The 12,600-nt window shown below is 44.0% G+C and overlaps 1 protein-coding gene across 1 annotated transcript in view; it reads left to right on the top strand.

The window, feature by feature from the left end:
* The window catches only part of LOC110499460 (cystic fibrosis transmembrane conductance regulator), an 81,188-nt gene that overhangs the window by 40,905 nt on the left and 27,683 nt on the right, over nt 1-12,600 (top strand). Inside the window, exons 14-21 of the mRNA XM_036958645.2 lie at nt 388-474; nt 1,201-1,753; nt 5,861-6,121; nt 6,358-6,486; nt 9,273-9,310; nt 10,666-10,952; nt 11,195-11,274; nt 11,581-11,731. Coding sequence (XP_036814540.1) covers nt 388-474; nt 1,201-1,753; nt 5,861-6,121; nt 6,358-6,486; nt 9,273-9,310; nt 10,666-10,952; nt 11,195-11,274; nt 11,581-11,731 — 1,586 coding nt within the window. The remainder of the gene's footprint in view (nt 1-387; nt 475-1,200; nt 1,754-5,860; nt 6,122-6,357; nt 6,487-9,272; nt 9,311-10,665; nt 10,953-11,194; nt 11,275-11,580; nt 11,732-12,600) is intronic.

The raw sequence follows: 12,600 nt of genomic DNA, 5'->3' as shown, positions 1-12,600 counted from the left end.
TAATATTTCTGGTTACTCCCATTAAATCTCTATGTCTAGTCCAACATTCTGAACATATGCATTATTTATTGGTTTTATTGTCCCGGTCTCCATTTGCTCCCACTTAACTGAGAGCATCACTGCCAGTTTGGCCAGATGTATCATTTAAAATGAATTGAATCCCACTAGGACTTGACTTCCTAATTAGATGCCTGTTTGATTTATTACTTACTTCCAATTATATTTGTGTGTGTGCATCTCTGTGTATCTGTGTATGAGTGTGCATCTGTGTGTGTGTGTGTGTGTGTGTGTGTGTGTGTGTGTGTGTGTGTGTGTGTGTGTGTGTGTGTGTGTGTGTGTGTGTGCGTGTGCGTGTGTGCGTGTGCGTGTATGTGTGTGCTTTTACAGAGCCGTGTACAAGGATGCTGACCTCTACCTGTTGGATTCGCCTTTCACCCACCTGGACATTGTGACGGAGAAAGAGATCTTTGAGAGGTCTGTCTGTGGCTCAACACTGAAGCTTTCATATGGGCGAGGGTCTGGGAGATGAGGTTGGGGGATGGGCTGGGGTCTGGGAGGTGAGGGTGGGGGGTGGGAGATGAGGGTGGGGGGTAGGCTGGGGTCTGGGTGATGAGGGTGGGGGGTGGGCTGGGGTCTGGGAGATGAGGTTGGGGGATGGGCTGGGGCCTGGGAGATGAGGGTGGGGGGTGGGCTGGGGTCTAGGAGATGAGGTTGGGGGATGGGCTGGGGTCTGGGAGATGAGGTTGGGGGATGGGCTGGGGTCTGGGAGATGAGGGTGGGGGATGGGCTGGGGTCTGGGAGATGAGGTTGGGGGATGGGTTGAGTCTGGGAGATGAGGGTGGGGGTTTTGCTGGGTAAATGGTTAAGGTGAAGAGAGAAGGTTAAGATCAAGGTCTTGTTGTCTTTAACCTATTGAGCAATTGGGTTAGGTGGTAAGGTGTGGGCTTTTTGCGGAAATGTAACTTTGTGTCTGACATTCATGACCTTTGATCTAATTTTCAGACATTTGTGTTATCAGCATCTTTCCTCTCAGAAATGAGGGCAAGCACATGATTGAACAGCAATGTGAAACTTTTTTTACAATGTGAATCTCTTCGCGTTCCTAGGAAACTACATGTTTTCCAAATGTCACTTCATGCCTGTCTGTTAAAGTAAAGGTTGATAAACTAAACAAAGGATACACGTATTTTCTCTTGCCAGGTGTCTGTGTAAACTGATGTCCTCCAAGACTCGTATCGTGGTCACCAGTAAGCTGGACCACCTTAAGAGAGCAGACAAGATCCTTCTGCTTCACAACGGAGTGTGTTACTTCTACGGCTCCTTCTCCCAGCTGCAGGCCAAGAGACCAGACTTCAGCTCCCTGCTCCTGGGCCTGGAGGCCTACGACAACATCAAAGCCGAACGCCGCAGCTCCATCCTCACCGAGACCCTCCGACGTGTCTCCATCGACGAATCCGCTGTCCTCCGTGGCCACGAGCCCATCCGCCAGTCCTTCCGCCAGCCCCCGCCTTCGGTCATCAACGGCAACACGGGACCTCAAGGCATCACCATCGCCGGGGGCGACGGTCTCACAGTGGTGGAGAAACGTAAACAGTCGATTATCTTAAATCCATTAGCAACGGCACGTAAGTTCTCCTTCATCGGTACTGGGCCCCAAAACAGCCAGGCTCCAACCCCAGGGTCCACTACCATCGAGGATGGCGTGCGGGAGCTGTCGGAGAGGAAGTTCTCTGTGGTGCCCGAGGATGATCAGGTGAGGGTGCTTTTCTATTTTTTATTTACATAGTGCTCTTAGAGTTCGGTAAGATCAGAGGAGGGTGTCTCTTTATTAACAACAGCTGGAGTGCGATCACTAATATTAAGGAAGTCTCGAGGTTCTGCTCGCCTGAGTTAGAATACCTCATGATGCTCTGTAGACCATACCATTTACCAAGATAGATTTCATATGTATTTTTCATAGCTGTCTATTTACCACCACAAACCGATTCTGGCACTAAGTGTCACGTTCTGACCTTAGTTCCTTTGTTAGGTCTTTGTTTTAGAATGGTCAGGGCGTGAGTTGGGTGGGTTTGTCTATGTTCCGTTTTATATGTTGTGTTTGCATTTGGCCTGTTATGGTTCTTAATCAGAGGCAGGTGTCGTTAGTTGTCTCTGATTGAGAATAATACTTAGGTAGCCTTTTCCCACTTGTGTTTCGTAGGTGTTTATTTTCTGTGTCTGTGTGTTCCACACGGAACTGTTTCAGTTGGTTATTTCACTGTTTCAGTTGGTTATTTAATGTGTCGTTTCACGTGCTTGTTTTAATAAAGAGCATGAACACGTACCATGCTGGGCATTGGTCCTCCGATCCTTACTACTCCTCCTCGTCAGAGGAGGCAAAGCATCAATACAGGACTAAGACCGAATCTTACAACACCGGCTCTGATTCTCATCGTATATGGTAGGACTTGAAAACTATCACGGATTACAAAGGGAAACCCAGCCCAGAGCTGCCCAGTGACACAAGCCTACCAGACGAGCTAAATGCCTTCTATGCCCCCTCTGATGGAAGCAACACTGAAACATGCGTGAGAGCACCAGCTGTTCTGGATGTCTGTGTGATCACGCTCTCCATAGCCGATGTGAGTAAGACCTTTGAGCAGGTTAACATTCACAAGGCTGCAGCGCCAGATGGATTACCAGGATGTGTGCTCGGAGCATGCGCTGGCAAGTGTGTTCACTGACATTTTCAACCACTATCTGACCAGTCTCTAAAACATACATGTTTTAAGTAAATCACCATAGTCCCTGTGCCTAAGAACACCAAGGTAATCTGACTAAATGACTACCGCCTGTAGCCCTCACATCTGTAGCCATGAAATGCTTTAAAAGGCTGGTCATGGCTCACATCAACACCATCATCCCAGAAACCCTGGACCCACTCCAATTTGAATACCACCCCTACAGATCCACACTCCACACTGCCCTTTCCCACCTGGACAAAAACAACACCTATGTGAAAATGCTGTTCGTTGACTACAGATCAGCGTTCAACACTATAGTACCCTCCAAGCTCATCACTAAGCTAAGCACCATGGGACTGATCACTTCCCTCTGCAACTGGATCCTGGACTTCCTGTAAGACCGTCCCCAGGTGGTGAGGGTAAGCAACAACACATCCACCACGCTGACCCTCAACACGGGGGGCCCTTAGAGGTGCGAGCTTAGTCCCCTCCTGAGTTTCAAGTTCCTCGGTGTCCACATCACTAAGGACCTATCATGGTCCAAATACACCAACACAGTCGTGAAGAGGGCACGAAAACGCCTCTTCCTCCTCAGGAGGATGAAAAGATTTGACATGGGTCCTCAGATCCTCAAAAAGTTCTACAGCTGCACCATTGAGAGCATCTTGACTGGCTGCATCACTGCTTGGTACGGTAACTGCTCGGCATCCGCAAAGCTCTACAGAGGGTAGTGCGTACCGACCAATACATCACTGGGCCAAACTCCCTGCCATCCAGGACCTCTATACCAGGTGGTGTCAGAGGAAGGCCCTAAAAATTGTCAAAGACTCCTGGCATCATAGGCTGTTCTCTCTGCTACCACAAGGCAAGCGATACCAGCATGTGAAGTGTGGGACCAAAAGGCACCTGAACAGCTTCTAACCCCAAGCCATAATAGTGATTCAAATGGTTACACGGACAATTTACATTGACCCCCCCCCCCCCCCCCCCCCCCCGCCTCCCTTATTATGTATTTATTTATTTATCTTAATTGTTTTGCACTGGCTCTATGCACTCTCACTAGACTCTACTCACACACTCACACATGCTATACTGACACTCCAACACACACACACACACACACACACACACACACACACACACACACACACACACACTACATATGCTCACACACACAAAACACATACGCTCACGAACATGCCTCTTGACACCACTGTCGTGTCTTTACTATCATTTAATCGAAGACTTTTAGTTTTTATAAAAGATTCTCTGTAATTAATATTACGCAATTAAACTGATTAATCATGTAACTGTAATTAACTAGGAAGTCGGGGCACCAAGGAAAAATATTCAGATTACAAAGTTATAATTTCCCAATATAACCTTTCAGATATTTTATCTGATCAATTAGTCTTCGAATTAATGAATTATTTACTTTACCTCACGTTAGTCTCATTCCAAACGTCGTAAATTGTTGGTTATCTGCACGAACCCAGTCTTTACTATGAGTCCATACATCAATTGTCTTAAATAATTTATTTATTACTAACTAAGTAATTCACAGAAATGCATAAACAAACAGTAAATATGGTTAAATGAAATGATAGGAGAATGTGCCCTAGTGGGCTAAACCGGCATGGCGGCTTGTTAGACAAAAGGGAAGTGGGGGTCGACTAAGAAGTCACTACAGAGTTAATTATAACAATTAAAATGCTAATCCTTTGCACATGAACGCTCACTCATTCGGGAAGAATTGCAATCAATATATATATATTTACGCTCAGTGTGTCGATCTTGATCGCTGGTGTAAAGTTTGTTTCTTTTGGAAAGTTTTGTCCTCTCTCTCTCCCTCGCTCTCTCTCTCTCTCGGTTAGAGGGGATAGTTATAGAATGGATGTTTCGGCGGTTGTCTTTCTTCGCGTTCAATGATACCGAATTCCTAGCTGCAGACTAGTAATTAATATCAAAGACTTGTTCTTATTCTGTGGTATGGTTAAAAGATTCAGCAATGGTCTACAACCTTTGTCCTCTCCAAATGGAGAAAAACATGGTCTGGTGATAATTTCTCAAAGTTGGGTTTTATTCGGAATTGCAGAAAAGCGCTGTCCCAGGACACCTGACCCTAACTGGGCTCAGGGGCGGTCCTCTGATTTAGTTAACTCCAATTCCCTTTTTGAGTTTTCCTTCATTTAACAGTCCAAAATCACATTGTAAAATTGTGTAAACAGTATTATACTCACTCATTCATCTTAAACAACAATGACATTATATAAACAGCGTTATGGTAATGTGGCCACACCGTCTCCCATGAGCTTCCCCATGTCGTAACAAATGGACCAGTTCGTAGCTGGATTCTTCACCGATCTTCTATACTTTCTCCGGAACATGAAATTTGTTCGGACCTCGAGTTCTGTGAGGTGGAAGACTGTTCTCTATGAAAATTTACTCTCTCTATGCTGTGTGTCCATGAGGACATCCTCAGGAATTTACGACGTCTCTCTGACCACAGCAGCCTAGTTGAAGGAGGAAAGGGGGAGGCAGGGAGAGGGGGATGGGGCTCGCCACACCCAAAGAGGGTAATGTCATGACACCACACACATGCACACTCACACATAGACACACTTTCACACTTCACATACGCTGCTGCTACTCTGTTTCTTATATATCATGATTGCCTAGTCACTTTTACCCCTACCCATGCATACATACTGTATTACCTTCATTATCTCTACTACCTCGTACCCCGGCACATTGACTTGGTACTGGTACTCTTTGTATGTACTGTAGCCTCTTTATTGTTTTTGTGTTACTATTTCCTTTTTTATTGAACACAATTGTGGCATACTTTTTAACTCTGCATTGTTGGGAATGGGCTCGTAAGTAAGCACTTCACTGTAAAGTCTACACCTGTTGAATTCGGGGCACGTGACAATTGAAGTTGGTCTTATTGTGTTTTATAGCTGTTACACTGTTTGACACGAGAGCTTGTATGTGTTTACACTACTTTGCTGTATTCTGTACAAATGACAAATAAACTCAGGTCGTTGTTAATGAGAATGTGTTCTCAATGACTTACCTGGTTAAATAAAGGCAAAATATATACAAAAAAATCTAGCTTTAATTTGATTTGATTATAGGTGGAAGAGTCGCTGCCCCGGGGGAACCTGTACCACGACGGTCTGCAGCACCTGAGCGGGCAGCGGCGCCAGTCTGTGCTGCAGTTCATCACCAACGCACAAGGGCAGGGCAGGAGGGAGCAGCTCCAGACATCCTTCAGGAAGAAGCTGTCCGTCACGCCGCAGTGCGAGCTGGCCTCTGAGCTGGACATCTACGCACGACGCCTGTCCAAAGATAGTGTCTATGACATCAGTGAGGATGTGGATGAGGAGGACATGGAGGTAGGTTCAGTGAAGGCAGCAGCTTGGACGTTTTCTCCTGTAGCTGCAGGTCTTTAAGAGCACATGGAGGTTATGGTTAGGATCAAGGAGTTGCCAAAGGGACGTCATAGAATGTTCTCCAGTGTTTGAACCACCTTTTCCAAAGTAAAGTTTGAACATAAACGTTTGAAGACAAAAACACAAAGACAGCTAGGCTTTAGTATTTCATTTGACGTATCTCTTTTGTCTGTTTGTAGCAATGCTTTGCAGACGAGCGTGAGAACGTGTTTGAGACGACGTCGTGGAACACCTATCTGCGTTACATCTTCACCAACAGGAACCTGGTCTACGTCCTCATCTTCATCTTCCTCATCTTCGCTCTCGAGGTAATGATAGCTTTAGATGATCCCTGACTCGGAGATACTGTAGAGCAAGGATAGGCAACTGGCTGCCCGCGAGCCACATGCGGTCTGTGGCCCCGCTTTTCAAGGCCCTCGGATCAATATTTTTTTTCTTTTAGGGTGGAACTCAGTCTGGGTCTTAACTGAGTTAGAATAGTAGAATACACAAGGTGAATTTAAAAATGTGGTGGTGCATCAGCAGTTTTTCTCTTGTTATTTCAGTCACTGATAGTCAGTCAGTTATCCCATGTCAGCTAGCATTTTTTAGATTGCAAAGTTAGTTTAGCGAGCTATCTAAACTTGTTATCATAGTAGAATTACCGGCCAGGGGCCCCATGATGCTCGCAGACCAGCGAGCAATTGCGGCCTCTCATTTTTATTTATTTTTACTTTATTTTTCTTGTCAAGTCAGTTAAGAAAAATTCTTATTTTCAATGATGAATTCAAATTCTTTGTGGCACCCATCCCCATCAAAGTTGCCCATCCCTGCGGTAGAGATTCTATAATAAACAATAACATCACTGTATTAGAGGACAGAGTCTATATTAACCGATAACAAAACTGTATTAGAGGACAGAGTCTATATTAACCGATAACAACACTGTATTAGAGGACAGAGTCTATATTAACCGATAACAACACTGTATTAGAGGACAGAGTCTATATTAACCGATAACAACACTGTATTAGAGGACAGAGTCTATATTAACCGATAACAACACTGTATTAGAGGACATAGTCTATATTAACCGATAACAACACTGTATTAGAGGACAGATGCTATATTAACCGATAACAACACTGTATTAGAGGACAGAGTCTATATTAACCGATAACAACACTGTATTAGAGGACAGAGTCTATATTAACCGATAACAACACTGTATTAGAGGACATAGTCTATATTAACCGATAACAACACTGTATTAGAGGACAGAGTCTATATTAACCGATAACAACACTGTATTAGAGGACAGAGTCTATATTAACCGATAACAACACTGTATTAGAGGACAGAGTCTATATTAACCGATAACAACACTGTATTAGAGGACAGAGTCTATATTAACCGATAACAACACTGTATTAGAGGACAGAGTCTATATTAACCGATAACAACACTGTATTAGAGGACAGAGTCTATATTAACCGATAACAACACTGTATTAGAGGACAGAGTCTATATTAACCGATAACAACACTGTATTAGAGGAAAGATGTTATATTACACCTTATGGTACTGTCTTAGTGGAAAGATGTTATATTACACCTTATGGTACTGTCTTAGAGGAAAGATGCTATATTACCCCTTATGGTACTGTCTTAGTGGAAAGATGTTATATTACACCTTATGGTACTGTCTTAGAGGAAAGATGCTATATTACCCCTTATGGTACTGTATTAGAGGAAAGATGTTATATTACACCTTATGGTACTGTCTTAGAGGAAAGATGTTATATTACCCCTTATGGTACTGTCTTAGAGGAAAGATGTTATATTACCCCTTATGGTACTGTCTTAGAGGAAAGATGCTATATTACCCCTTATGGTACTGTCTTAGAGGAAAGATGTTATATTACCCCTTATGGTACTGTCTTAGAGGAAAGATGCTATATTACCCCTTATGGTACTGTCTTAGAGGAAAGATGTTATATTACCCCTTATGGTACTGTATTAGAGGAAAGATGCTATATTACCCCTTATGGTACTGTATTAGAGGAAAGATGTTATATTACCCCTTATGGTACTGTCTTAGAGGAAAGATGCTATATTACCCCTTATGGTACTGTCTTAGAGGAAAGATGTTATATTACCCCTTATGGTACTGTCTTAGAGGAAAGATGTTATATTACCCCTTATGGTACTGTATTAGAGGAAAGATGTTATATTACCCCTTATGGTACTGTCTTAGAGGAAAGATGTTATATTAACCCATAACAATACTCTATTAAAGGAAATATTATATATTAACCCATAACAATACTGTATTGAAGGAAATATTATATAATAACCCATAACAATACTGTATTAAAGACTTCGGCTCGTCTTCGGGCGGCGCTGGTCTACTAGCTGCCACTGATCCCTTATCTTTGTTGTGATCACCTGTGTATATTTTATTTCTATTTTACCTTTATTTAACTAAGTCAGTTATTTTAATTGACGGCCTAGGAACAGTGAGTTAACTGCCTTGTTCAGGGGCAGAACGACAGTTTTGTACCTTGTCAGCTTGGGGATTCGAACTTGCAACCTTACGGTTACTAGTCCAATGCTCTAACCACTAGGCCACCTGCCACTCCTGTGTCTAGTTTAGGTTAATCAGTGAGGTATTTATTCTCGCCCTACCCTCTATGTTTTGTGCGGGATTGTTTGTGTATCTGTCATTGGTTTGGGGTTGCGTTTTGTTTGTCTGTCTACTGGACTGCATTCCTGTTTTTGTTAGTGGCTGTTGTTGTGGTCCTGTGCCTGTTCTTTTGATGGACTTGTAAATAAACGCCCTTCTTGCCATTATTACTCTCCTGCGCCTGACTCTACACCCACCTCTCCTAGGGAGAATCTGACAATTAACCCATAACGATACTGTATTAGAGAATCCCTAAACTCAACTCCAGCATTTCTGGACTTTTCCAGATTCTTGAACAAGAATGTGGACTGATGTCTGGGAGCGCTAGACTAGAGGGTCCCTGTTGGGTCATAATTGCATTTATTGACAGTATTATTTCAATGCATGCTGTTGCCACCCTCAGTCTAACTGTGTTTATTGTGTGCTGTAGGTTGCTGGCTCTGTCCTGGGGATATTTCTTATCACAGAGTAAGTACTTGTTTGTTTTCCCGTGTGCTATAATATTCATCACAAGGAACTAGGATGATCAGCCTACAATGGTAAACAAGTAGTATCCACCAAAAGAAACCCAGATCAGCCTGATAACATGTAAACAGCTCAGATCAGCCTGATCACATGTAAACAGCTCAGATCAGCCGGATCACATGTAAACAGCTCAGATCAGCCTGATCACATGTAAACAGCTCAGATCAGCCTGATCACGTGTAAACAGCTCAGATCAGCCTGATCACGTGTAAACAGCTCAGATCAGCCTGATCACGTGTAAACAGCTCAGATCAGCCGATCACGTGTAAACAGCTCAGAACAGCGTGATCACGTGTAAACAGCTCAGATCAGCCTGATCACGTGTAAACAGCTCAGATCAGCCTGATCACGTGTAAACAGCTCAGATCAGCCGATCACGTGTAAACAGCTCAGAACAGCGTGATCACGTGTAAACAGCTCAGATCAGCCTGATCATGTGTAAACAGCTCAGAACAGCGTGATAACGTATAAACAACTTAGATCAGCCTGATCACATGTAAACAGCTTAGATCAGCGTAATAACATGTCAAATCAAATCTTATTTGTCACATACGCAGATTTATCACATCGTGCGAGTGTAGCAAAATGCTTGTGCTTCTAGTTCCGACCGTGCAGTAATATCTAACAAGTAATCTAACGATTTCACAACAACTACCTTATACACACATGTGTAAAGGAATGAATAAGAATATGTACATACAAATATATGGATGAACGATGGCCGAACGGCATAGGCAAGATGCAGTGGATATAGAGTACAGTATATACATATGAGATGAGTAATGTATGGTATGTAAACATTATATAAAGTGGCTTAGTTTAAAGTGGCTAGTGATACATTTATTACATCCAATTTTTCATTATTAAAGTGGCTAGAGATTTGAGTCAGTATGTTGACAGCAGCCACTCAATGTTAGTGGAGGCTGTTTAACAGTCTGATGGCCTTGAGATAGAAGCTGTTTTTCAGTCTCTCGGTCCCTGCTTTGATGCACCTGTACTGACCTCGCCTTCTGGATGATAGCGGGGTGAACAGGCAGTGGCTCGGGTGGTTGTTGTCCTTGATGATCTTTATGGCCTTCCTGTGACATCGGGTGGTGTAGGCGTCCTGGAGGGCAGGTAGTTTGCCCCCGGTGATGCGTTGTGCGTTGTACATGTAAACAGCTCAGATCAGCCTGATCACATGTAAACCGCTAAACGCAAAGTACTCAAACAAAAGAGCAGTTGAAAATATATATATTTTGAAGAAAACACGATTCAGATACTGTTGTAACCATTGTACTCTCTTCTTTCCCTCTCAGTAAGATCTGGACAGAGGAGGCCAACCCATCGGCGCCTAACTACGTAGACCAACAACACTCCAACGCCTCGTCACCTGCCATCCAACAGTCAGTCATCGTCACACCAACCAGCGCCTATTACATCATCTACATCTACGTGGCGACGTCGGAGAGCGTTCTGGCGCTGGGGTTCTTCAGAGGCCTGCCACTGGTCCACACCTTACTGACCGTGTCCAAGAGGCTGCATGAACAGATGCTCACTGCTGTGCTCAGGGCCCCCATGGCTGTACTCAACACTATGAAAACAGGTGAGGCCCACTGCTGAAACCCCTGGCTTAACCAAGGATTATGTATCAGCTAGAGATACAAATGTACATGAATCTACCGGTACTGTTTCTGAACACAGGATACATGTCTAATTTATCAGTCAATTGTCTGTGTAATCTCACAGCCTGTACATCAGTCAGTTAAGTCAGTACGACCGCCACCAGTCGATGCCTCTAACTTTCAGCAGCAGTCAATTCCATGTGTGTGTTTTTCTGCCCTGTAGGTCGGATCATGAACAGGTTCACTAAAGACATGGCCACCATCGACGACATGCTTCCTCTTGTACTGTTTGACCTCATCCAGGTATGTGACTGGCTGCTCTGTCTGTCTGTCTGTCTGTCTGTCTGTCTGTCTGTCTGTCTGTCTGTCTGTCTGTCTGTCTGTCTGTCTGTCTGTCTGTCTGTCTGTCTGTCTGTCTTTCTGTCTGTCTGTCTGTCTGTCATCCAGGTGGGTGACTGGCTGCTCTGTCAGTCTCATTCTCTCTCAAATAAATTCTCTATCTTAATCTATCTCTCTCTGTCTTTTATTGTTTTGAGGGTTCTCTTTTTTGTTTTTTTTGATTTCATGAAAAGCTCTGTATTTTATATTATTCATATTCTTTCCCTCTAGTTAACTCTGATCGTGTTGGGAGCAATCTTCACTGTGTCCATCATGCGGCCGTACATCTTCATCGCCGCAATCCCATTGGCCGTCATATTCGTGGTCCTGAGGAAGTACTTCCTGCGTACCGGACAACAGCTGAAACAACTAGAAGCTGAGGGTGAGACTGGTAGGGTTATTGGATGGGGCTGGGGAATTTTCAAATACAGGAGGTGTGCTTGATTTATCTCGACTGGTGAGAAAGGTGAACAGACTTTTCACTTTTTGAACAACTCCAGAAGTTACATTGTACCGGGCAGGGAGTCAAAGAAAGTAAGGGATATAAAAGAAAGCAGGATGGAGGGAGAAGAGAATTGAGGGAGGAGAGGGTGGAGGCCGGAGAGGATGCACAGAGGGGCGAGGTCTGCTGGAGGGGAAGTGGGACATAACGGAGTGGGAGGTCAGCTCTCGTCCAATCAGATTTTAGATCCCATAACCCCATACACAACCAATAAACTTTGATTTGATTTGAAAATAATGGATGGGTGGTGTCTTCGGATGCCTAAATCTGTCCTCGGGTCCTTTAGTTAGATGGAAAGTGGTGGTCCTTTAACAATTGGATACTTCCTCTCTCCTTGGAGTAACCACTGATCTGACATGACTGGATAGGGGATATGATACATAATGGTACTATTGCTTGAGTTCTCCCTTACCACAACAATTCCCAACATTCTTCAAACATTCCATGCATTCCCCGTAACTTACTTGTACCAAAGTGTTGGTTTGAAATAGTGAGAGAAAGGTGTGTATCTGTGTTGGGTCTCGGGACATTCTGACTCCACTCCTGATCCTGTCATTCTGTGTGTGTGTCACAGATGGCCGCAAGGCCTTTCTGCAGCCATGGAGGGGTCAGAGTGAAAATCCGATCAGGGATTTCCTCTGGCTCCATCCTGGCATCACTCTCTCACTGTTCCTCACCGGACAAAACACACACGACTGGACAAAACACATACCTTCTCTATCACTGTTCCCCCCTGGACAAAGCACACA

This window comes from Oncorhynchus mykiss, chromosome 2 (genome assembly GCF_057628025.1).
Source record: "Oncorhynchus mykiss isolate SJ-2025 chromosome 2, ASM5762802v1, whole genome shotgun sequence".
Lineage (NCBI taxonomy): Eukaryota > Metazoa > Chordata > Actinopteri > Salmoniformes > Salmonidae > Oncorhynchus > Oncorhynchus mykiss.
The sequence above is the reverse complement of the archived record's forward strand: the minus strand, read 5'-3'. Positions and strand labels throughout refer to the sequence as shown.